Source organism: Sebastes umbrosus, chromosome 2, assembly GCF_015220745.1.
Source record: "Sebastes umbrosus isolate fSebUmb1 chromosome 2, fSebUmb1.pri, whole genome shotgun sequence".
NCBI lineage: Eukaryota > Metazoa > Chordata > Actinopteri > Perciformes > Sebastidae > Sebastes > Sebastes umbrosus.
The window spans coordinates 25,208-51,751 of record NC_051270.1 but is presented as its reverse complement, the minus strand read 5'-3'; the positions used below and the strand labels follow the sequence as shown (position 1 = coordinate 51,751).

The following is a 26,544-nucleotide window of genomic DNA, read 5'->3' as shown; positions in this document are numbered from 1 at the left end:
TTAAATTGACGAACATCATCTGTGTGATTCATGGAGCAAATCAAACAAAATCCAAACAATACTTATCTCTCCGTTGACTACCGGTCCCGTGGTGGTCACAGGAAGGGGCGGGACTTCGGCTCTCTAAAGGAACTAAACTGTTAAATTTAACAGAATGTGTCGTTGTGTGTGGGCTCCCTCACATTCTACACATCTGGTAACATCTGAAACATCTGTTAGTGTGAGCCAGCTTTAAGTTTGCAGTCTAGACGGTTAGTCAGAGTCAAACATCACAGCCTCACCTGGTGGAGATCTGAACTCTACGGAGTCTGATCTTCTAGTTTCTGATGTTTCAACAACAAACATCATTCAGATGAAACTCTCAGTGTGTGTGTGTGTGTGTGTGTGTGTGTGTATGTGTGTGTGTGGGGGTGGGGGTGGGGGTGGGGGGGGGGGGTGTTGCAGATTAGATGCAGGGCTGCAGCCTGTAGTTCCTCCTCCCCCTGCAGCTCTCCTCTATATATACACTGAGAGAGACGGAGAGGACGAGCTCTGCACCGACTCACTCACAGAGAGAAGAGAGAGGGAGTGTGTGTTCAGCAGAGAGGGAGTGTGTGTTCAGCAGAGAGGGAGAGCGGTCGAGAGACACACACAACTCACTGTGAGACACGCTGAGGAAGAGGAGGAAGAGGAAGGACAGAGCAGGTAGATCAAGGTGTACATCAGGTGTCCTCCTCCTCCTCTCATGATGGACGACTACACTCTCCCCTTCTGGATTTACCTGGGCGTCCTCACCGTGTTTGTCGCCGGAGCCATGAAGAAGATTTTGGCGTCCCACCTGAGCGCCGCCCCACCCCTGGTGGCGTGGCTGGGCGCCACCGTGCTGGCGGAGCGTCTGTGGGCGCTCTGCCTGCCGGCCGTGCTGCTGCTGCTGGCGCTGCTCGGCCTCGCCTGCTGCCTGTATGCCACCACCAGGACCGCCCCACCGCCGCCTGCCACCCTGCCCGCCCACGGCAAGGCCGTCCTCATCACAGGTAGGAACAGGCTCCTCCCACTTTCTCAGATGTAAAAAAAACAAACTGCTTATTTCAGTCGTTCTTTACGCCTCATGTTTTTTAGTTGTGGTGTCTCCAAAACATACTTCCTTCTTAGAAAAGATTGATGTTGAGTCAGGGGGGCGAGCGGGTCGTCCTTTAACCGGCAGGTTGGCGGTTTGATCCCCGGCTCCTACTGTCTGCAAGTTGAAGTGCCGTTGAGCGAAATACTGAACCCCTCGTTCTCCTCTGGTGTTCCTATAGGCTTCATATGGGATAAATCTCATGTATGTACCTGAATGTAGCACTTTATATCTATTTATTCAACCTTAATCAGTCCTGGTACCTGGTGCTCCTTTTCAATGCAGCTTCTATTGTGTTCATTAATGTGTTTTAATGTGTTTTAATGTGTCCTGTCTGGAGGTGATGTGTTGTTTAAATGAACTCTTTTAATAGCCGTTTTTGTACATGTGAAACCAAAGACAAATGTCTGCCTACGCTAAAAACAGACAATAAAGTATAATATATTCTAAACTTTAAGTTTAAGTTCCTGCAGCTGATCTGAAAGCATAAAAAACTACCAAAATTGTAGATAATAATTTAGACTTTAAAGAGCTGTGCTTGAGAAGAAAGTTTAGCACGTCGTCCAACTGTAACTTCAGCAGCAGCTCTTCTAAGAAAACACTCATCTGCTGACTGATCACACATGAGCGACATTGTTTCCTAAAATTGGAAAAGAAATCAGCCCTCAGTTATTAAAACCTCATGTTGTTTTGTCAAAAGTTAAAATTCCAGCAAAAGTTTCCCAAAGATCTCAAAAACTGAATTTATTTGTAGATAGATATATAGATAGATATCCATAGAATATAAATCATAAAAAATATACCCGACAACTAGCATAAAAAATTATAAACATAAAATAACCCACCGCAATAATATACTATATACATTAGCAAAGTGAACAATAACATACTATATATATTAGCAAAGTAAACAATAACATACTATAAACATTAAAAAAGTGAACAATAACATACTATATACATTAACAAAGTGAACAATAACATACTATAAACATTAACAAAGTGAACAATAACATACTATAAACATTAAAAAGTGTACAATAACATACTACATACATTAACAAAGTGAACAATGACATACTATATACATTAACAAAGTGTACAATAACATACTATATACATTAACAAAGTGAACAATGACATACTATATACATTAACAAAGTAAACAATAACGTACTATATACATAAGCAAAGTGAACAATAACACTATAAACATTAACAAGCAATAACATACTATAAACATTAATAAAGTGAACAATTACATACTATATACATTAACAAAGTAAAAGATAACATACTATAAACATTAACAAAGTGAACAATAACATACTATATACATTAACAAAGTGAACAATAACATACTATATACATTAACAAAGTAAACAATAACATACTATATACATTAGCAAAGTGGACAATAACATTATATTCATTAACAAAGTAAACAATAACATACTATAAACATTAACAAAGTGAACAATAACATACTATATACATTAACAAAGTGGACAATAACATACTATATACATTAACAAAGTGAACAATAACATACTATATACATTAATAAGGTGAACAATAACATACTGTATACATTAACAAAGTGAAATATAACATACTATATACATTAACAAAGTGAACAATAACATACTATATACATTAACAAAGTGAACAATAACATACTATAAACATTAACAAAGTGTACAATAACATACTATATACATTAGCAAAGTGTACAATAACATACTATATACATTAACAAAGTGAACAATAACATACTATAAACATTAACAAACAATAACATACTATAAACATTAACAAAGTGTACAATAACATACTATATACATTAGCAAAGTGTACAATAACATACTATATACATTAGCAAAGTGTACAATAACATACTATATACATTAACAAAATAAACAATAACATACTATAAACATTAACAAAGTGAACAATAACATACTATAAACATTAACAAAGTGTACAATAACATACTATATACATTAATAAAATAAACATTAACAAAGAAAACAATAACATACTATATACATTAGCACAGTGTACAATAACATACAATAAACATTAACAAAGTAAACAATAACATACTATATGCATTAGCAAAGTGAACAATAACATACTATAAACATTAATAAAGTAAATAATAACATACTATATATTAATAAAGTGAACAACATACTATATACATTAACAAAGTGAACAATTACATACTATAAACATTGGCAAAGTGAACTATAACATACTATATTCATTAACAAAGTAAACAATAACATACTATATATATTAATAAAGTGAACAATAACATACTATATACATTAACAAAGTGAACAATAACATACTATAAACATTAACAAAGTGAACTATAACATACTATATACATTAACAAAGTAAACAATAACATACTATATATATTAATAAAGTGAACAATAACATACTATATACATTAACAAAGTGAACAATAACATACTATAAACATTAACAAAGTGAACAATAACATACTAAAAACATTAACAAAGTGAACAATAACATACTATATACATTAACAAAGTGAACAATAACATACTATATACATTAGCAAAGTGTACAATAACATACTATATACGTTAGCAAAGTGTACAATAACACTATATACATTAGCTAAATGTACAATAACATACTATATACATTAACAAAATAAACATTAACAAAGTAAACAATAACATACTGTATACATTAGCACAGTGTACAATAACACTATATACATTAGCTAAATGTACAATAACATACTATATACATTAACAAAATAAACATTAACAAAGTAAACAATAACATACTATATACATTAGCACAGTGTACAATGACACTATATACATTAGCAAAGTGAAAAATAACATACTATATACATTAACAAAATAAACATTAACAAAGTAAACAATAACATACTATAAACATTAACAAAGTGAACAATAACATACTATAAACATTAACAAACAATAACATACTATAAACATTAACAAAGTGAACAATAACATACTATAAACATTAACAAAGTGAACAATTACGTACTATATACATTAGCAAAGTAAACAATAACGTACTATATACGTTAACAAAGTGAACAATAACATACTATAAATATTAACAAAGTGAACAATAACACACTATATACATTAGCAAAGAGTACAATAACACTATATACATTAACAAAGTGAACAATTACATACTATATACATTAACAAAGTGAACAATAACATACTATATACATTAGCAAAGTGTACAATAACATACTATATACGTTAGCAAAGTGTACAATAACACTATATACATTAGCTAAATGTACAATAACATACTATATACATTAACAAAATAAACATTAACAAAGTAAACAATAACATACTGTATACATTAGCACAGTGTACAATAACACTATATACATTAGCTAAATGTACAATAACATACTATATACATTAACAAAATAAACATTAACAAAGTAAACAATAACATACTATATACATTAGCACAGTGTACAATGACACTATATACATTAGCAAAGTGAAAAATAACATACTATATACATTAACAAAATAAACATTAACAAAGTAAACAATAACATACTATAAACATTAACAAAGTGAACAATAACATACTATAAACATTAACAAACAATAACATACTATAAACATTAACAAAGTGAACAATAACATACTATAAACATTAACAAAGTGAACAATTACGTACTATATACATTAGCAAAGTAAACAATAACGTACTATATACGTTAACAAAGTGAACAATAACATACTATAAATATTAACAAAGTGAACAATAACACACTATATACATTAGCAAAGAGTACAATAACACTATATACATTAACAAAGTGAACAATTACATACTATATACATTAACAAAGTGTACAAAATACTAATTTTTTAACTCTTAACCCTGTTGTCGAGGGTTAAGAGTTAGTAAATGAGACTTAAAGGAGAGACTCTGAGGGTAAACCAGGCTGTAAGGGGTTAAACGTGTCTTTAGTGTGTAAATGATCACAGACGAGGTCACGCTGCTCTGAACCCACGTCTACAAACCGTCCTCTCAGAGAGGTGATCTGATCCCACTCAGTGTGTGTGTGTGTGTGTGTGATGAGGAAACAATGGCCGCCTGCGGTGGGGGGGGATTCCCGCTAAAAGACAAAGAGGGAAACATCAACTTGGTGATCACAGATCACAGATCACAGACACACTTTCTGTTATCACACTGAAATGAGCCAGATAACACTGATTATGGATCAGTGTGTGTGTGTGTGTGTGTGTGTGTGTGTGTGTGTGTGCGTGCGTGCGTGCGTGCGTGCGTGCGTGCGTGCGTGCGTGCGTGCGTGCGTGCGTGCGTGCGTGCGTGCGTGCGTGCGTGTGTGCTCTGGCCTCCTTTTAGACTTAATCACATTCTTGTAGCCCGGCGGTGGCGGTGGTCGCGGCGGCCAGCTGGCTGGGAGCTCTTTGTGTGTTGGTTAATGAGATAATCATGTTTAATAGCAGCACTCTGCTGCTGTGTAACTGTACTCTCATGTAATCTACACAGGAAGAGACTCGTAGTAGAAACGTCACCCACTAGGTCCTCCGGTTACCTGAGAGGTAGAACGCAGCCGTCGCCGTGGAGACGGACGGACGCTTCGCTCACTGAGCTGTTGTGTTGTTACCGGCTGTTTTCTCCGTCCGGGTTTTATTAAAGCACTGGAAGGTTTGATAGTACGACGGAGTATTAGGGCCACACTGAGGGAAAAAATGTATCTGAGATTATGAGAATAAAGTCATAATATTATAAGGTAGTAATTTCACGTGTTATTTTAGAGGGTAAATAGTGTGAAAATTAGGAACGTGGAGCATCTAGTGAAGTTGTACACTATGAACACTACTATCACATACCAACTCTTTGGTTAGTATTCAATAACTACATCTCCCATGAGTCTTAGCCACAGATTGAACCTCCTCCAGCAGTGGTTATGTGTGTAAACATTGTTAGACTTTGAACAAAGGTCCATATCTGTGGCAGTCACCTCCCATGCAGGAAGGAGTGCTTGTTTGATCAGGTGGAGAGAAATCTAGGTTACATAAACATCAGTGAACTGTTGAGAGAATCATCCACCGTCACTCTGTTTACTCACCTTCATCTCTGTGGTGGGAGCTCCCACGGCCAGGTCGGAGAAACACACTTGTCCAGTAAGGATAAATAAAGGAGTGGGCACCATGGTTACCGAACATACCGGAAGTGATGCAGCCACCCACGTTTTGTTTATATCATTTTAGTATTGATATTTTTAAAAAGGAATGGATACCAAATGAGCAGCTCGTAGTGTCGATATCACAGTATGCATTCTGCAGAGCCTTTTAACATTTTGTTTGGGTAACATTAAGTTATATATTATGTAGTTTAACTGCTCCGTAGTGTGTCAGAATAATGTCCTTGGATGATTTTTAGAAGGTATTAGCTAGTTATGGAGACATTTGATTCTCCATCTATGAGGGCTACAACTAATGAATATTTTGATCATCGATTAATTTGATTATTTCTTTGTTTTATCGATCAGTTTCCAAAGTCCAAGGTGACATCTTCAAACGTCTTGTTTGTTGACTCTCAAAGGAGACTATTTCAGCCCAGTCGCACAGCAGTTCATGAAATAGTCACGAACTTGAATGTATTGATTCGTGTACACAGACACACATTTCACTTTTTTTCTTATGACGGTCAGCACAAAATCAATTCCTATGTAATCAACGTTATCATGAACAAGGAAGTATAGAGAGCGGCGAACGGTGTGTAGGGAGGAGGTCGGGGTGGATGGGTGGGTCTAAAAACACCAGCCTGTCACCAGGAGACCGATGTTGGTGCCCCGTGTGAGGCCAGTAGTCGATGTTGATTTATTTGTAACTTCTGTACTTCAGTTACAGCACTTCTGGAGTTATTTTAACCCAAACCACCATCTTTACCTAAACCTAACTTAGTAGTTTTGTTCCCTAATCTTAACCAAGTTGATCTTTTCCTAAACCCAACTAAGACGTTTGTTGCCGAAGCCTAACCAAGTCAATCTTTTCCTAAAGCTAACTAAGTAGTTTTTTGCCTAAACCTAACCAAGTCGATCTTTTTCTAAACCTAACTAAGACGTTTATTGCCGAAGCCTAACCAAGTCAATCTTTTCCTAAACCTAACTAAGTAGGTTTGTTGCCTAAGCCTAACCAAGTCGATCTTTTCCTAAACCCAACTAAGACGTTTGTTGCCGAAGCCTAACCAAGTCGATCTTTTCCTAAACCCAACTAAGACGTTTGTTGCCGAAGCCTAACCAAGTCAATCTTTTCCTAAAGCTAACTGAGTAGTTTGTTGCCTAAACCTAACCGAGTCGATCTTTTCCTAAACCTAAGTAGTTTTTTTGCCTTAGCCTAACCAAGTCAATATTTTCCAAAACCTAAGTCGTTTTTTGCCTAAACCTAACCAAGTCGATCTTTTCCTAAACCTAACTAAGACGTTTATTGCCGAAGCCTAACCAAGTCAATCTTTTCCTAAACCTAACTAAGTAGTTTGTTGCCTAAACCTAACCAAGTCGATCTTTTCCTAAACCCAACTAAGACGTTTGTTGCCGAAGCCTAACCAAGTCAATCTTTTCCTAAAGCTAACTAAGTAGTTTGTTGCCTAAACCTAACCGAGTCGATCTTTTCCTAAACCTAACTAAGTAGTTTTTTGTCTAAACCTCACCAAGTCAATCTTTTCCTAAACCTAACTAAGTAGTTTGTTGCCTAAACATAACTTAGTGGTTTGTTGCCTAAACATAACCAAGTCAATCTTTTCCTAAACCTAACTAAGACGTTTGTTGCCTAAACCTAACCAAGTCGATCTTTTCCTAAACCTAACTAAGTAGTTTGTTGCCTAAACATAACGAGTCAATCTTTTCCTAAACCTCACTAAGACGATCTTTTCCTAAACCTAACCAAGTCAATCTTTTCCTAAACCTAACTAAGTCGTTTTTTTGTCTCAACCTAACCAAGTCGATTTCTTCCTAAACATAACTTAGTAGTTTGTTGCCTAAACATAACGAGTCAATCTTTTCCTAAACCTCACTAAGACGATCTTTTCCTAAACCTAACCAGGTCGATCTTTTTCTCAACCTAACTAAGTAGTTTGTCGCCTAAAGTTAACCAAGTCGATCTTTTCCTAAACCTAACTAAGTAGTGATCACGTGTTGCTGGACATTCGTAGGAAAACGTACGAAAAATACATTGTTGAAAGTCGTGCTGAGCATCACAAAAAATTATTTTAAATTAATGTCTATGTACACGAATCATATAGATTAAATTTAGTGACTATTTTACAAACTGCTGTGAGACTGAGTTGAATATTCACATGTGATACTTATGGAGTACTGGTCATGAACATCCGTCTCGGTGGCGTTCCGAGGTAATCCGACCAACGTATACTGCAGACTAAGCCGAGCCGGAGAGCTGCAGGCGGTTGTCTGGTGTCATGGCAACGCGGTTCAAAATCCCTGAGATTCGCCACAAGGCCGTGTCCGAACGTCACCTCTCTCCACGTGGCCTCTACAAGAAGCCCAACATATCTGCATGTGCAAACACAAAGAGCCACCAGAGACAGAGGAGTTGTGCAACAGCTCCAGGTTTCAGCTCAGTAAACAAACAGACGGTACTTTAGGTCCGATTACAGTCTGGAAGCCGGCCTGCTCTCGTGGCCCAGCGAGCGTTTGGCTCCGATGCAGTAAAACAGGCGATATCTAAGATTTAAAACCGATCCAGAGCCGAGATCTCAATCAACAGCTCGCTCTTAATTGGCTCTGCTGGAAAGCTGGTGAAGGTCGGTGAGAGGTCACCCTGGAAATAAGAGCAGAGGGTGGAAAAAAGGCCTCAGTAAACCTCTTAGAAAGCTAATTGAACTGTTGTACAAAGAGGCACATTCCTGGAGGGATGAGGGCTGGAGTCACAGGGCTCGCTGACCGGGCAGCGCCGCAGCTTCAGGAAACCTTCAGACCCGTCACACTCGTGGTTCTGTGGAGAAAACCGGACCGAACCGCTGATGATCCAGGACTGGATGTCGATGTTTATTTTTTGTGTGACCAGAGGAATCTGGGCTCACACCAAACCACTGTTCAAGCGGTTTCACTGTCGCAGACGTATTTCCAATGTCAGAATAGAATCAGGAGAGTTGCGGCGCGCTCCCGTAATTGTTGGTCTTGTTGTTACATTACGTTGTTATGTCACGTTGTTATGTTACGTTGTTATGTAACGTTACGTTGTTATGTAGCGTTACGTTGTTATGTAGCGTTACGTTGTTACGTTGTTACGTTACGTTACGCTAAGTTACGTTACGTTACGTTACGTTACGTTACGTTACGTTACGTTACGTTGTTACGTTATGTTGTTACGTTATGTTGTTACCTTACGTTTTGTTACGTTGTTACGTTATGTTGCGTTGTTATGTTATGTTACAGTGTTACGTTGTTGTGTTACGTTGTTATGTTACGTTGCTACATTGCGTTGTTATGTTATGTTACAGTGTTACGTTGTTGTGTTACGTTGTTATGTTACGTTGCTACATTACGTTGTTACGTTACGTTGTTTTGTTACGTTGTGACGATACATTGTTACGATACATTGTTAAGATACGTTGATACAATACGTTGTTTCAATACGTTGTTACGATACATTGTTAGGTTAAGTTGTTACATTACGTTCTTTTGTTACGTTACGTTGTTACGTTACCTTATTACGTTACCTTGTTACATTACGTTGTTACGTTACGTTGTTACGTTACGTTGTTACATTACGTTGTTAGGTTACGTTGTTAGGTTACGTTGTTATGTTACGTTGTTAGATTACGTTGTTAGGTCATGTTGTTAGGCTACGTTCTTACGTCTTATGTTACGTTGTTATGTTACGTTTTGTTACGTTGTTCTGTTGTGTTGTTACGTTACCTTCTTATATTACGTTATGTTATGTTGTTAGGTTATGTTCTTACGTTACGTTGTTACGTTATGTTCTTAGGTTATGTTCTTAGGTTATGTTCTTATGTTACGTTGTTATGTTAGGTTGTTATGTTACGTTGTCATGTTACGTTCATAAGTTACGTTCTTACGTTACGTTGTTATGTTACATTGTTATGTTACGTTGTTATGTTACGTTCTTACGTTACGTTCTTACGTTAGGTTGTTACGTTACGTTCTTAGGTTATGTTCTTATGTTACGTTGTTATGTTACGTTCTTAGGTTATGTTCTTATGTTACATTGTTATGTTACGTTGTCATGTTACGTTGTTATGTTACGTTCTTAGGTTATGTTCTTATGTTACGTTGTTATGTTACGTTGTCATGTTACGTTATGTTACGTTCTTAGGTTATGTTCTTATGTTACGTTGTTATGTTACGTTGTCATGTTACGTTCTTAAGTTACGTTGTTATGTTACGTTATGTTACGTTGTTATGTTACGTTCTTACGTTACGTTTCGTTACGTTGTTGCGTTACGTTCTTAGGTTATGTTCTTATGTTACGTTGTAATGTTACGTTCTTAGGTTATGTTCTTATGTTACATTGTAATGTTACGTTCTTAGGTTATGTTCTTATGTTACGTTGTTATGTCACGTTGCCATGTTACGTTGTCATGTTACGTTCTTAAGTTACGTTGTTATGTTACGTTGTTATGTTACGTTCTTAGGTTATGTTCTTACGTTACATTGTTAGAATACCTTGTTAGGTTACTTTGTTTTGTTACATTCTTATGTATGTTGTAACATTATTATTTGACCACAAACCACAATGTTTTTTCTAACCTTAACCAATCGTTTCACAACGTTAACCTTGTGTCAATGTTGATACGAGGCTGATATGAAACATATTTATGAAACTTTTTTGGGGTTCAGAAACGTCCACATTCAACGCATCCCGTGGTTTGCAGAATCGTACAATGCCAACAAATCTATAACTCTTAAAATATATAAATATGTTTGATACAATACTAATATCTTTCTAATACATTTCTCTTTGTGTTGTTCTTTCACATAACTAAGACTATAAAAATGTTAAAAATAGGCTACGTCAAATTACTCCATGAGTCACTGGTATGTTCTCTATCTTGGAACGGGTCCGTGGCTCTGATATAGAGGCATCAGGTTGAGGATCATCAAAGTTACTACGGTTCATCCTGAGGGGAACATGAACGATGAACCACGTTTCATCCAACAGTTGTTGAGACGTTTAACAGAGTCGTGGACGTTGATTGAAAATGGTGGGAAAGGCAGGAGGAGGGGGGCGTGGCCTCCAGGAATGAAGGTTTTTCAGAGTTAGAGTCTGTGGCTGGTAGTCGAGACTCTCAGGAGACGCTGATCTCTGGTCCAGAGGTTTACTTACACAGCTGCAGTCAACCTCGTCCAACAGAAACAACACAAGAACGTCAGTTTAAACATCACAGTTCTATTCTGAGCTGCTCCGATCCGTCCTCTCCTCTCTGACTGGTCCTTCCTTTCTCTTTCCTTTTGTTTTATCCTTTTATTCTCCTCACTTTTCTTCTTATTTATCTCCTTTTCCTCTTCCTTCCTCCCATCCCGACATTATTACCCCTCCCCAATATTTTACTTTCCTTCCATTTTTCTTCTTTTTCTTTGCCACTTTTACTCTCATCCCGTCCACATCTCCTTCTTCTAACTTTCTGTCTTTCGTCACTCAAAGAGCATTACAGGAAATTAGTTTTATCACTTCCTGTTCCCTCGTCTGGAAGTCAACGGGTTTTTAGTTAGATGACCTGAAATCAAGTCTGTGGTTAACACAAGCTGAAGAGATTTTACCGTTTTGTTCTACGATATAAAATATGTCAGTAAATATCCGACTGGTGAATTTTTAAGCCTTTACGTGTCTTAAAAAAGATGGAAGCTAACAAGTGTCTAAAAGAGACGACTAAACGTCATCACGCCAACTCGTCCTCCTTTATAGCCTCGTTGTGTATTCACGCTCATGTGATGATCACTTCCTGTTAGTGGAGGGAACCAGGGAGATGATCACTTCCTGTTAGTGGAGGGAACCAGAGAGATGATCACTTCCTGTTAGTGGAGGGAACCAGATAGATGATCACTTCCTGTTAGTGGATGGAACCAGAGAGATGATCACTTCCTGTTAGTGGATGGAACCAGAGAGATGATCACTTCCTGTTAGTGGAGGGAACCAGGGAGATGATCACTTCCTGTTAGTGGAGGGAACCAGAGAGATGATCACTTCCTGTTAGTGGAGGGAACCAGATAGATGATCACTTCCTGTTAGTGGATGGAACCAGAGAGATGATCACTTCCTGTTAGTGGAGGGAACCAGAGAGATGATCACTTCCTGTTAGTGGAGGGAACCAGGGAGATGATCACTTCCTGTTAGTGGAGGGAACCAGAGAGATGATCACTTCCTGTTAGTGGAGGGAACCAGATAGATGATCACTTCCTGTTAGTGGATGGAACCAGAGAGATGATCACTTCCTGTTAGTGGATGGAACCAGAGAGATGATCACTTCCTGTTAGTGGAGGGAACCAGAGAGATGATCACTTCCTGTTAGTGGAGGGAACCAGAGAGATGATCACTTCCTGTTAGTGGAGGGAACCAGGGAGATGATCACTTCCTGTTAGTGGAGGGAACCAGAGAGATGATCACTTCCTGTTAGTGGAGGGAACCAGAGAGATGATCACTTCCTGTTAGTGGAGGGAACCAGAGAGATGATCACTTCCTGTTAGTGGAGGGAACCAGGGAGATGATCACTTCCTGTTAGTGGAGGGAACCAGAGAGATGATCACTTCCTGTTAGTGGAGGGAACCAGAGAGATGATCACTTCCTGTTGGCCTACAGAAATGCATCCCTGCAGCTCTCTATTCTCTCCTTCTTTTCCATCCTTTCTCTCTCTTAAATCTTCCTCTGTCACTTGACGTCAGCAGGAAGTTCATCAGGAGTTCAGTTTCATGCAGATTTGAGGCGATCGGAGTCGCTGAGTCGACAGAAAGAAGAAGAGCTGATTGTATCTGATTACACACCGATGAGCGGCAGCGGCCCTCAGAGAGGACGTTACGTAACTCTGGAGAGCTCCTGATGACCAGCGTTTGTTCCTCCTCCGGTCACATGACCTCTGCTCACAGTTGGACGACATCACCGGTTTCAAAGTTCAAACACCAGGAACACTTTAACTGTTTACAAACATGGCAGAGATTACCATGGGAACGTCAGCATGGGAACGCCAGCATGGGAACGCCAGCATGGGAACGCCAGCATGAGAACGCCTTCATGAGAACGCCATCATGAGAACGCCACCATGGAAACGCCACCATGGGAACGCCCCCTCAAGAACAACCACGGGAACGCCGCCATGGGAAGGCCACCATGGGAACGCCATCATGAGAACGCCAGCATGGGGACGCAATCATGGGAACGCCATCATGGGAACGCAATCATGGGAACGCCAGCATGGGAACACCATCATGAGAACATTAGCATGGGAACGCCAGCATGGGAACGCCACCACGGGGACGCCACCACGGGAACGCCACCATGGGAACGCCAGCATGGGAACGCCACCATGGGAACGCCACCATGAGAATGCCACCATGGGAACGCCACCATGGCAATGCCACTATGGGAACGCCACCATGGGAACGTCATCATGGGAACGCCATCATGAGAACATTAGCATGGGAACGCCAGCATGGGAACGCCACCACGGGGACGCCACCACGGGAACGCCACCATGGGAACGCCAGCATGGGAACGCCACCATGGGAACGCCACCATGGCAATGCCACTATGGGAACGCCAGCATGGGAACGCCATCATGAGAACATTAGCATGGGAACGCCAGCATGGGAACGCCATCATGAGAACATTAGCATGGGAACGCCAGCATGGGAACGCCACCATGGGAACGCCACCACGGGAACGCCACCATGAGAACGCCACTATGGGAACGCCAGCATGGGAACACCACCATGGGAACGCCATCATGAGAACGCCACCATGGGAACGCCAGCATGGGAACACCACCATGGGAACGCCACCATGGGAACGCCATCATGAGAACGCCACCATGAGAAAGCCAGCATGGTGACGCCATCATGAGAACTCCAGCATGGGAACGCCATCATGGGAACGCCATCATGAGAACGCCATCATAAGAATGTTCATCATTATAAGAACTCAGGTGTGAACATTCCTGCGGTTCAACAACACGTCATAAATCTGACGTTGCCTTTTCGACCTTTCTTAGAAACTCGTGTAAGAGAACCCTTGAGTAGCTGTCGGTGGATGAGGCCCGTTTAGAGGTTCTGAACTCTGTCCGACCCGTTCCGGTTCCTCGGAGGGTTCCTGTGTGTGAATGATGACGTTCTCTGACAGCAGCGATTAGCATCGAGGGTGATGTGTGTTGGAGCGCTGATGACTTCCAGGTGCAGAGTAAGACATCCTGACCTTTCAACCGCTGCCACTTGGCTCTCCTGAAGCTTTTTAATGAAACACTGAGTGACGTCTCACACGCTCGTCATCCTGTACGGACCCCGGCAGAACCACGGCAGAACCAATCATACTGAGTAGTTGACAGTCTGTACGTGAGGGCGGAGCCGCGGTGCAGATGTTGAGGATGTCGAGGCCTCCGCCCAGAGACAGATGTGTGTTCTGACCTCTCCTCTGCAACACATCCACGTTTATTTCTTCATCCGAGGGGCCCCTCGGAGCTCCGGCGTCCGTTACATAACGCCACTCCTCCTCGGAGAGGCGGCGACGACCCCAAACTGTCTGTTTAATGGAGACGGATCTTCTGCTCCGTTTACACTTGAGATGTTCCGGAGAGAAACCCCCGGCTGGTGGCCCCCATAAGGACCGCCGGGAGTCCGACTCGTCTCCGTCAGTCTCTCTGAAACTCAGCCGTCTATTTAAGAAAAGCAACATCATTCACTACGACGGAGGATTAGGGCCACATTCAGGAAAAACAAATAAATCTGAGATTTCGAGAATAAGAAGTCCGAAGTTTAAAAGAAATAAAAGTCGTAATATTATAAAGTAGTAATTGTACGTGTTATTTTAGAGGGGAAATAGTGTGAAAATGAGGAATGTGGAGCTTCTTGTGATTTTATTCTTGTAATATTACAACTTTTTTTCTCGTTAAGTTACTTATTTATTCTTGTAAAGATACGTCTTTATTCTTGTAAAGTTATGTCTATATTCTCGTAAAGTTACATCTTTATTCTCGTAAAGTAAGTCTTTATTCTCGTAAAGTTATGTCTATATTCTTGTAAAGTTACTTCTTTATTCTCGTAAAGTTACGTCTTTATTCTCGTAAAGTTACTTCTTTATTCTCGCAAAGTTACGTCTTTATTCTCGCAAAGTTACGTCTTTATTCTAGTAAAGTTATGTCTTTATTCTCGTAAAGTTATGTCTATATTCTTGTAAAGTTACTTCTTTATTCTCGTAAAGTTACGTCTTTATTCTCGCAAAGTTACGTCTTTATTCTCGCAAAGTTACGTCTTTATTCTAGTAAAGTTATGTCTTTATTCTCGTAAAGTTATGTCTATATTCTTGTAAAGTTACTTCTTTATTCTCGTAAAGTTACGTCTTTATTCTCGCAAAGTTACGTCTTTATTCTCGCAAAGTTACGTCTTTATTCTCGTAAAGTTATATCTTTATTCTCGCAAAGTTACATCTTTATTCTCGTAAATTTACGTCTTTATTCTAGTAAGTTTACGTCTTTATTCTCGTAAAGTTACTTCTTTATTCTCGCAAAGTTACATCTTTATTCTCGTGGTTACGTCTTTATTCTCGTAAAGTTACGTCTTTATTCGTAAAGTTACGTCTTTATTCTCGTAGTTACGTCTTTATTCTTGTAAAGTTATGTCTATATTCTTGTAAAGATACGTCTTTATTCTCGTAAAGTTACGTCTTTATTCTCGCAGTTACGTCTTTTTTCTCGCAGTTACGTCTTTAGTCTCGTAAAGTTACGTCTTTATTCCCGCAAAGTTACGTATTTATTCTCGTAAAGTTACGTCTTTATTCTCGCAGATACGTCTTTTTTCTCGCAGTTACGTCTTTAGTCTCGTAAAGTTACGTCTTTATTCTCGTAAAGTTTTGACGTTATTCTCGCAGTTACGTCTTTAGTCTCGTAAAGTTATGTCTTTATTCTCGTAAAGTTACATCATTATTCTCACAAAGTTATGTCTATATTCTTGTAAAGTCATGTCATTATTATCGTAAAGTTACGTCTTTATTCCCGTAAAGTTACGTCTTTATTCTCGCAGTTATGTCTATATTCTTGTAAAGTTACGTCTTTATTCTCGAAAGTTACGTCTTTATTCTCGAAAGTTACGTCTTTATTCTCGTAAAGTTACGTCTTTATTCTCGTAAAGTTACGTCATTATTATTGTAAAGTTACGTCTTTATTCTCGCAGTTATGTCTATATTCTTGTAAAGTTACGTCTTTATTCTCGAAAGTTACGTCTTTATTCTCGTAAAGTTACGTCTTTATTCTCGTAAAGTTACGTCTTTATTCCCATAAAGTTACGTCTTTATTCTCGCAGTTATGTCTATATTCTTGTAAAGTTACGTCTTTATTCTCGTTAAGTTACGTCTTTATTCCCGTAAAGTTTTGACTTTATTCTCGTAATATTACAACCTTTTTTTCTTCATAGTACGACTTTATTCTCAAAATCTCAGATGTTTTTTTTCCTGAATGTGGCCGTAATTAAAAGAAATTTAACATCAAGCATTTTCACTTAATGTGGATGTTCAAGCTTATTTACCATCAGTTATTAACGTGCCTGGCTAATTTTTTCAAAATAAGATACTAAAAACGTCCCGTGTTGTGTGGAATTCTTTTGGGGGTTGGGAATATTTCATCTTTTCTAACTGAAGGAATAATATCAGGTCATTTCGGTCGACGTTCCCATTTCCACTCCAACAAAATCCTTCTCTGAGCAAGAAGATAAACCCCTCTTTTATTTTATTAGTCATTCATATACTGTGTATCTGCTTATATCTAATTCTATCTGCTTCTATCTGCTTCTATCTGCTTCTATCTGCTTCTATCTGTGTGTCTGTGATCAGGTGATGACTGTGTCTCTGTCATGTGGAGTAGAGAGCTCTGGTATTTATTTCTGGAGCCAGCGTTCGTTCGCTCTATTTTTCTTCTCGGGGGACGTGACTGGAAATCCTCCAAGGACACGGTGTGAATCGGCGTGCCAACGCCTCCAACGCTCTCGCCAGCAGAGCTCTTTCAGACACCCGGCCGCCGCACAAAAGAACAAACAGAACAGCGAGTACCGCCAGGGATCAGGTTGTAGGTGCCGGGACTTCTGGGAAACCGGGGAGAGCTGCGTGGGGTACGTGACAGATCCTGAGGGACCCCCTCTCTGAGGAAACGTCTGCTTCTTGTTTCTCTGCACCAAACTCTGAACCGTTCAGGAGTCGTAGATCTGACCTGCTCGGGACGCTTCACACGGGAAACACGTCTCTCTTTGATGCTTCGGAAAGGACATTACAAATAAATAACCGAATGAATAACAAGGAATAAGTGTGTTACACGGTGCTCAGTAAAGGTAGAATTGTAGAGCGTCTTTGCACTTTTTTAAAGTGACATCAGAGAGGTGATAATGAACATCTGGATGATGAGCTGATGAGCTGATGAGCTGGAGGTGAACGGGGTGGAGGAGGGTCACGTCCGTTCCTACTAAAACGACAACTGACAGCAAAGCGGAGAGCGGTTTATCGGCTAGACCTCGGAGGGCGAATGAGTGATGAAGTTACGCGATTGGTTCGGCCGAGTGTTGTTGGAGTTTCCTCATTGGCTCTCATTGCTATTTCAAAATGAAAAGGTGTTTGGAAAATGTTGTCAGAAGTCGATTTTTAGTGGATTGTTTAGACGAAAAAACAGGAAGTTTACGGTTCTCGTAATATTACGACTTTTTTTCTCGTAAAGTTATATTCTCGTAATATTACGACTTTTTTCTCATAAAGTTATATTCTCGTAATATTACGACTTTTTTTTCTCGTCAACAGAAGATGTTGTCAGAAGTAGATTTCGGTGGATTGTTTAGACGGAATAACAGGAAGTTTACGAGCAGTACGCCATGTTGTTTCCTGTTTGAAAACCAGAGACCAATCAGGTTCGTTCAACGATTGAGTTGAGTCAAAGAGTTTAGAAGCAAAGAGACGAAACTCTGGTGTTTTTTTTAAAACAGCTGCTGCCGCCATTTTGGACTGAAGACACTTATTATATTTATAATATTGTTATTATTCAACACAGGACATTTCAGTAGAATCTGACATAGAATATAAATAATGTAGTTCTACTTCAGTACGTCTCTTTGTAGGAGGACGTCTTACTGGCGTCTGGTCGTCTCTTTCAGTCCAAAATGGCGGAAGCGTAGCTCTGATGCTGGAACCAACTATTGACTTCACTTCCTAGAGATATACGTTTTTTGTCCTCTATACCTATATACCTATATACCGCTGGATTTAACATCACAGACGTGACTGCTGACTATCAGTGGAACACTTAAGACACAAATTGACAGACTGACCGAACACGGTCCAGACAGATACTCAGGTTTGTTATTTGAAATTAGACTTCAGTGATGTGATTGGCTGTGAACGTCCAGTCAGCTGATGGAGAGAGATTTGTGAATGAATGAGTCGTCCTGACTGAACTTCATTCAGATGGAAACATGCTAACAGTGTAGACAGTCACAGTATATCTCTCTAAACGTCTCGTTAATCTGTGTCGGATCAGTCTCCGTCCAAACATCTGCTGGGCGATGAGCCGGTAACATTCGGTTTAACAGCCAGTAGGTGAAAGTTGATCTCTGTGACCTCAGATTAGGCTTCAACACGTTGATCCAATCAGCTCGTCTCTCCTGCCGACCTGCAGAGAGGAAGTGACGCCCTCACACACGATTTAATCCCTCAAGTTGTTATCTTTCCTTGTGTGATGATTTTATTGATTGATTAGTTTGTATGTACAGCAGGTCTCTCTCTGTGGGTCATGACCTCATGACCTCATGACCTCATGGCCTCATGACCTCATGACCTCAGCAGGTATCAAACAGGTGTGGATATGTCGCTCTTTGTGTCCCTGCAGGATGCGACTCTGGTTTTGGGAACGCGACGGCGAAGCGTCTGGACGCTCTGGGCTTCCAGGTGTTCGCCACGGTGATGGACCTGTCGGGAGGCGGAGCCAGAGAGCTGCAGAAGACCTGCTCCCCCCGTCTCACCGTCCTCCAGGTGGACATCACCCAACCACAGCAGGTCCAACAGGCGCTGCTGGACACCAAGGCCAAGCTGGGCCTCAAAGGTAAGGACTAACGGGAGTAACTGAGGAGTATGTGACGAGTAACTGAGGAGTAACGGAGGAGTAACAGAGGAGTATGTGAGGAGTAACGGAGGAGTATATGAGGAGTAACAGAGGAGTATATGACGAGTAACTGAGGAGTAACGGACGAGTATATGACGAGTAACTGAGGAGTAACAGAGGAGTAACTGAGGAGTAACGGAGGAGTAACAGAGGAGTATATGACGAGTAACTGAGGAGTAACGGACGAGTATATGACGAGTAACTGAGGAGTAACAGAGGAGTAACTGAGGAGTAACGGAGGAGTAACAGAGGAGTATGTGAGGAGTAACTGAGGAGTAACGGAGGAGTAACAGAGGAGTATGTGAGGAGTAACTGAGGAGTAACAGAGGAGTAACTGAGGAGTAACAGAGGAGTGTATGAGTATATCTAGTGAAGCCCGTCTGTTAAACAGAGTTGGCCGCGGTCGGAGGACGCGGGGGAGACCGTAGCTTTGGTCTCCAGGACCGGAGTCTCTGCTCCTCTGCTCCTCTGCTCCTCTGCCTGCCTTCACTCACACACCACACTCCTTCTCTCTCTCTCTCCACCTCTCACGTGCATGCTGCTCACTCCACACTGCAGAAGAGTTAGTTTAGCTCTGAGAATATCTAGTGAATGTTCAGTGGACGTTTGTGCAGAAATAACTGCTGCAGCTCCTCCAGACCAACAGAGGTTTCCCGTGTCTTGTGAAGTGACGGGGTTCCGCAGAGAGAAACGTTATCGTCTCCCACCAAAACTCTGGCGTCTCCCCCGTTCCCTCCGGCCGCGGTCGGGAGGCTGAGGCGGGAAAAAGCCAACACTAGAACCAGCATTGATGGAGAGATCTGTTGCCTAGCAACGCAATTCCGTTGAAATGAGCGTTTCAGACAGACGGTGAATATACAGGTATATTCAATGTACTCGCAAAACGGCACCGATATCAACTTTATGGCAGCGTGACGTTAACCTCTCGTCAACATCTTTCGGGTCCTCACGCTCCACCTCTCAGACGGTGCGGGCGAGACGGGCCGGTGGTGCGCCCGACCCCGCAGGGCCGGGATCCCACCTCAGCAGGCGCACTGAGGACAGTCCGCCCCGGGCGCCATTCGCACCGGGAGCAGGGAGCCCCGTCACGGTGTGGCGAGGTCCAGGCGGGGAGTGCTGTAAAGCTGCGGCCGCGAGCCACCTTCTCCCTGAGCCTTTTCAAGCCCGACCTAGATCCGGTGGCGGCGCACCGCCTCGTATGCGGGACTCCCCAGCCTGCCGGTGTGTCGCTCACACCCTCCAGCTGGCTGTTAACGAGGGTCTTTAGGCACAGAGAAGTACTCGTATCGGTACTCGGTATCGGAGAGTACCCTAATGTAAGTACTTATACTCGGTCTGAATAAAGCGGTATCCCTAGTTACAGCACGTAAACATGTTCTAGTAGAAACACAAAATACACGCATGAACCTGATAATGAGCACCTTTAATAATAATAATAATATATTATATAAAATGATAATAATAATACGAATAAATACTAAAAATATATTATATAACCATGAAAGTGTGATTTCAACAAACACATTTCTAAAGCTCATTATCATGAAACGATCTTCCATCCTGCTTCAATAAAAAAGCTTGTCTTCGTTTGACTAAAGCTGTTTTTATTTGTCCAAAGTCTGTTTTTATGACTTTTTATCAGTTTGACGGCAGACAGGAAGTTACCTGGGCGGGTCCGTTCAGGTGTTTTTAACCGTCTGTCTGCCAGCCTGGATGTTCTCTTCCTGGTTATCTGTCATCAGCTCTGGAACAGTTCAGACCCAAACAAAGTTCCCACAGCGGCTCGTAAAGAAAACAAAGCAAAGGATTGTGGGTCAGCCGCCTCAGATAAGGACGAGCGAGGCTTGTTTACACTAGAGAGAGAGGGGGGGGGGGGTTGACCTCATGGTGCTCTGAGTGTGTTGGCAGTCTGCAGTGTTTGTGATTACAGTCTTATCTACACACAGTCAGACTGTAGGACGTCTTATATAACTAGCAAACACACCGTAGTAACTCCACAGTATAAATATACTCCAGTACAAGTCAGAGTACAGAAATAAAACCCTGTTCTGTTGGTAACCATGGTGACGGGTTTAGTGGGCGGAGCGTTAAGCGGAGGCAGAATAACTCTGAACACGTTAGCTAATGACTTTGAGATGACTTTGAGATGACTAACTGTGATCGGAGGCTCTGGTGAGCTACAATATCGGCGAAACGTTTCAGGGACGGAGAGTAAATGTTGCTATAAATTTGTAAAATGTCCCAGTGACTTAATTTAGACTCTGGTCACATAATGAGTTCATCAAAAGGTTCTTAGTTCCTGGGGAAAGTTCCTGCGGTGGAAACAAGGCTTTAGTAGAAACTGAGCAGCAGTGGGCCGAGTGTCGAGCCCTGAGGGACGCCACACATGATGTCACCTTTCACACAGTCTGTTCCTCAGCTCAGTGAGGACTCGTTCACACCTGTATAATGTTTGTGTGTGTGTGTGTGTGTGTGTGCTTGCCCGGCAGGTCTGTGGGGTCTGGTGAACAAACGCCGGCGTGTGCGTGAACTTCGGAGACGCCGAGCTGTCGCTGATGTCAAACTTCCGCGGCTGCATGGAGGTCAACTTCTTTGGCACGCTGAGCGTCACCAAGAGCTTCCTGCCGCTGCTGCGCCGGGCCAAAGGTCGCATCATCACCATCTCCAGCCCCGCCGGTGTGTAACACACACAAACACACACACACACACACACACACCAACACGAACACACACACACAGATGATGTAGTAAATGTTAATTGAATGTTTCCAGAAGAACTGAACCACAGATGAACTGACTGCTGCCTTCAAGCTGCCAAACTAAACAAACAGAGCTGCTGCTCGTCTCTCCGCCGCTCGTTTCCAACTGACATCTCGCCAAAACATCAGAGTACGACCAAGTCAGTCGCAGAGCCCCCCCCCCCCCCCCCCCCCCCCCCGACAGAAGTAACGTGATCAGCAGATTTCATCCTGCTGGATCATCTGAAATGTGCCGACTCTCAGTTTTGGGCTGAATGTGGTGAAGAGGAAGACGATGTGAGGCTGGGAGGTTCTGTGCTCTTCAGGAGCCACGCCGGCTCTAATATCGGTCAACGACGTCATATTTAACAGTTCTAAATGGAAACGGAGACGTTATAAAACATAACTAATAAAGTTTTATGACTCAGCTGTTCTGAGAGCGACCTCAGCTGACCTCAGATCTCCTCTTGTGGAGGCTTCTTACTGCATGTTCTGTTTCTGTCACGTCGTGCCGTAGACAAAGCTCATTGGTTAGTCTGTGTGTGATGTCATGATGATGTCATGATGACGTCATGGTGACGTCCTACCTGTGTTTACCAGGTGACCAGCCGTTTCCCTGCCTGGCGGCGTATGGAGCGTCGAAAGCAGCCCTCAACCTCTTCATCAACACGCTGAGACACGAGCTGGAGCCCTGGGGCGTCCAGGTGTCCACCGTCCTGCCCTCCTCGTTCAAGACAGGTAACTCCACCCACCTTTACACCACCCATTACTACACCTCTACACCACTTACCACTGCAAGGATTAAATCAGGATGAAGTCAGGGTTAAATCAGGATGATGTCAGGATTCAATCAGGATGATGTCAGGGTTAAATCAGGATGATGTCAGGATTCAATCAGGATGAAGTCAGTGTTAAATCAGGATGATGTCAGGATTCAATCAGGATGATGTCAGGGTTAAATCAGGATGATGTCAGGGTTAAATCAGGAAGAAGTCAGGGTTAAATCAGGATGATGTCAGGGTTAAATCAGGATGATGTCAGGGTTAAATCAGGAAGAAGTCAGGGTTAAATCAGGATGATGTCAGGGTTAAATCAGGATGATGTCAGGATTCAATCAGGATGAAGTCAGGACGAAATCAGGATGATGTCAGGATTCAATCAGGATGAAGTCAGGACGAAATCAGGATGATGTCAGGGTTAAATCAGGATGATGTCAGGATTCAATCAGGATGAAGTCAGGACGAAATCAGGATGATGTCAGGATTAAATCAGGATTCAATCAGGATTCAGTCAGTATGATGTCAGGATTAAATCAGGAAGAAGTCAGGATTAAATCAGGATGAAGTCAAGGTTAAATCAGGATGATGTCAGGATTAAATCAGGAAGAAGTCAGGATTCAATCAGGATGAAGTCAGGATTAAATCAGGATTCAATCAGGATGAAGTCAGGATTAAATCAGGATTCAGTCAGTATGATGCCAGGATTAAATCAGGAAGAAGTCAGGATTAAATCAGGATGAAGTCAGGGTTAAATCAGGATGATGTCAGGATTAAATCAGGAAGAAATCAGGATTCAATCAGGATGAGTCAGGATTAAATCAGGATTCAATCAGGATGAAGTCAGGATTCAATCAGGAAGAAGTCAGGACGAAATCAGGATGAAGTCAGGATTAAATCAGGATGAAGTCAGTATGATGTCAGGATTCAATCAGGATGAAGTCAGGATTAAATCAGGATTCAATCAGGATGAAGTCAGGATTAAATCAGGATTCAATCAGGATGAAGTCAGGATTAAATCAGGCTTCAATCAGGACGAAATCAGGATGAAGTCAGGATTAAATCAGGATGAAGTCAGTATGATGTCAGGATTAAATCAGGATGAAGTCTGAATTAAATCAGGAATAAATCATAACATTTTTAGAGGGAAACTTGACTAAAGATCTGAGGTTTGATCCTCAGTTATACGTACGTTATATGTTCCATGAGTTGTTGACTGGGATCCAATCAGCAGCACTGACCTCTGACCTCTGACCTCTGACCTCTCCAGCGCCACACAGAAACAGCCCATCATGTTGTTATTGATCCTGATCGGTCAGGAGGAGTAAACTGCTCTGCTCTTCCTGTTGCTGTTCTCTCCTCCGGGCCTTGTACTGTGTTGTGGTTTTGGACATGATGACAGGCCTCCCGCTGAGCAGAATACTGTCCTAATGAGGACCACATGTGGGCCGGACCATCTGCTGCCGACTGTTGATGGTGAGGCTGGATGTGATCAGAGCGCCGACACGCCGTTGGCCAATAGGAAACCTTCACGTGGGCCTCGCGCCGCTCCTCTCCTCAGTGTGGATTCTTAGTGTGGGGCTGAAAAACACAATGTCATCATGTCCTAACGTGTCTCCGGGAGACGTTTACAAAGACACTGAACTCACAGCTTCATGGTCCTGAGATAGAGGAGCGTATTTAGAGGATCAGCTGCGTGGTGTAAACAGTTGAGCCGGGACACTTTATCCTGGTTGTTCTCACTTTAATCCTGAAGGAACAGGTTCGTGTTTAAAGTCTTAATCCTGCTGTTGCTCTGCTGGAGGAACTCTATCCAGACGGTGTGTTGACATCCTGTTCACAGCTTCTATCCTGAATACGTTACGACACGATGCTCAGCCTGTTAGCGGCCTGTTGGCAGGATCTAAACACTTCATACTGTCAATATGAAACATCAGCCTACAGATGTTTAACATGCAGTCTGTGTTACAAACTGGGCCCCTTTTAGTGATGACGTCATGATGAGGTCACGCTGTCAGCTGGAGGCTAACGCTAGCAGTAGGCTAGGAAATCCAGTGTCCAGTGTCTCCAGTGTCTCCGGTGTCTTCAGTGTCTCCAGTGTCTCCAGTGTCTCCGGTGTCTTCAGTGTCTCCGGTGTCTCGTGGTGGTAACGCCGGTCTGTGTTGTCTCTGCAGGTCAGTCCAGTAACAGCGTCTACTGGGAGCAGCAGCACAAACAGCTGCTCCAGAGTCTGTCTCCGGCGCTGCTGGAGGACTACGGCGAGGACTACGTGACGGAGACCAAGGAGCTGTTCCAGAGCCACGCCAGCCAGGCCAACCCGGACCTCAGCCCCGTCGTCGACACCATCGTCCAGGCGCTGCTGTCGCCGCAGCCACGGGCGCGCTACTTCGCGGGTCCCGGCGTGGGCCTCATGTACTTCATCCACAGCTACTGCCCCTTCAGCATCAGCAACCGCTTCCTCCAGAAACTGTTCGTGAAGAAGAAGCTGATGCCGCGCGCTCTGAGGAAGCACTCGGGCTTCGACCTGAACCTGAGCCTCCACAACAACAACAACAACAACAACGAGGAGGAGGCGGAGGAGAAGCTGAAGTAGCGGCGAGGCGGTCGGAGGCGGAGGCATCCGGCAGGATAAAGGACCACTTCTGTAACGCACTCCTAGAGCTCCATCCTGTCCTTCTCTATGTGCTGTTTCTAACTGTTGAAGGGATCATAGTGATGCACCAAAATGGTTTCTGTTTGTGTCTGTGTCGTCGTCCGGCTCGGTGGCGCCCCCCCGGGATCAGGGGGCGGGGCCCGGTAGAAGTAGCAGCGCAGCCACAGGTCGATCTGAGAACACTTCACCTCCGTCAGCGAGATCAGCCGCTCTGACTTCACACTGACGCCTCGTGCCTTCATCACACGGAGAGGAAAGATGGCGGATCCTCACGACAGCAGCTGGTCGTTAACCGGCGGCGGCGTTAAAGAGTCTGATGATGTCACCGCGGCATCACATCTCAACGATAATAAAAGTGAGATTTAAAGAAGTCATTTACTTTCAGAGGTAAATCAGGATTTAGTCAGGATTAAATCAGGATTACGATAAAGTCAAGATTAAATCAGGATTCAATCAGAAGTAAATCAGGATTACGATTACATAAAGATTCAATCAGGATTCAATCCAGATTCAATCAAAATCAGGGTTGAATCTGATTCAATCAGGATTACGATACAGTCAGGATTCAATCAGGATTCAATCAGGATTAAATCAGGATTAGATCAGCCTAATTAGCAGATCAGAGAACTCCTGGATTAACCAATCAAAATGATTGACAGGTTAATTGATCGGTTAATTGATAATGAAAAACTTGGTTGAGATGTCTGTCCTTCGTAGAATGTGAACTATCTCCACCCGTGTGGTCCGTCGGGAGCGTTGAAACGAGCGCGCTCAGTGAGACCAGCTGCTGTCGCGACGTCGTCAGATTCATTTCCATCTCTGAATCAACGTCCAGATAACAACAGAAATATCTAAAGAAAACATTCCCACATCTGATCT

General features: G+C 42.1%; 1 protein-coding gene across 1 annotated transcript; it reads left to right on the top strand.

Moving 5' to 3' along the window:
* Positions 1-510: 510 nt before the first annotated feature.
* Positions 511-26,112, top strand: hsd11b2 (hydroxysteroid (11-beta) dehydrogenase 2). Its single transcript, XM_037747143.1, is given in 6 exon segments — positions 511-1,013; positions 19,226-19,438; positions 21,988-22,007; positions 22,009-22,174; positions 22,837-22,974; positions 25,187-26,112. Coding segments are annotated over 6 exon segments (1,245 nt in total). The 5' UTR covers positions 511-724; the 3' UTR covers positions 25,606-26,112.
* Positions 26,113-26,544: the final 432 nt, after the last annotated feature.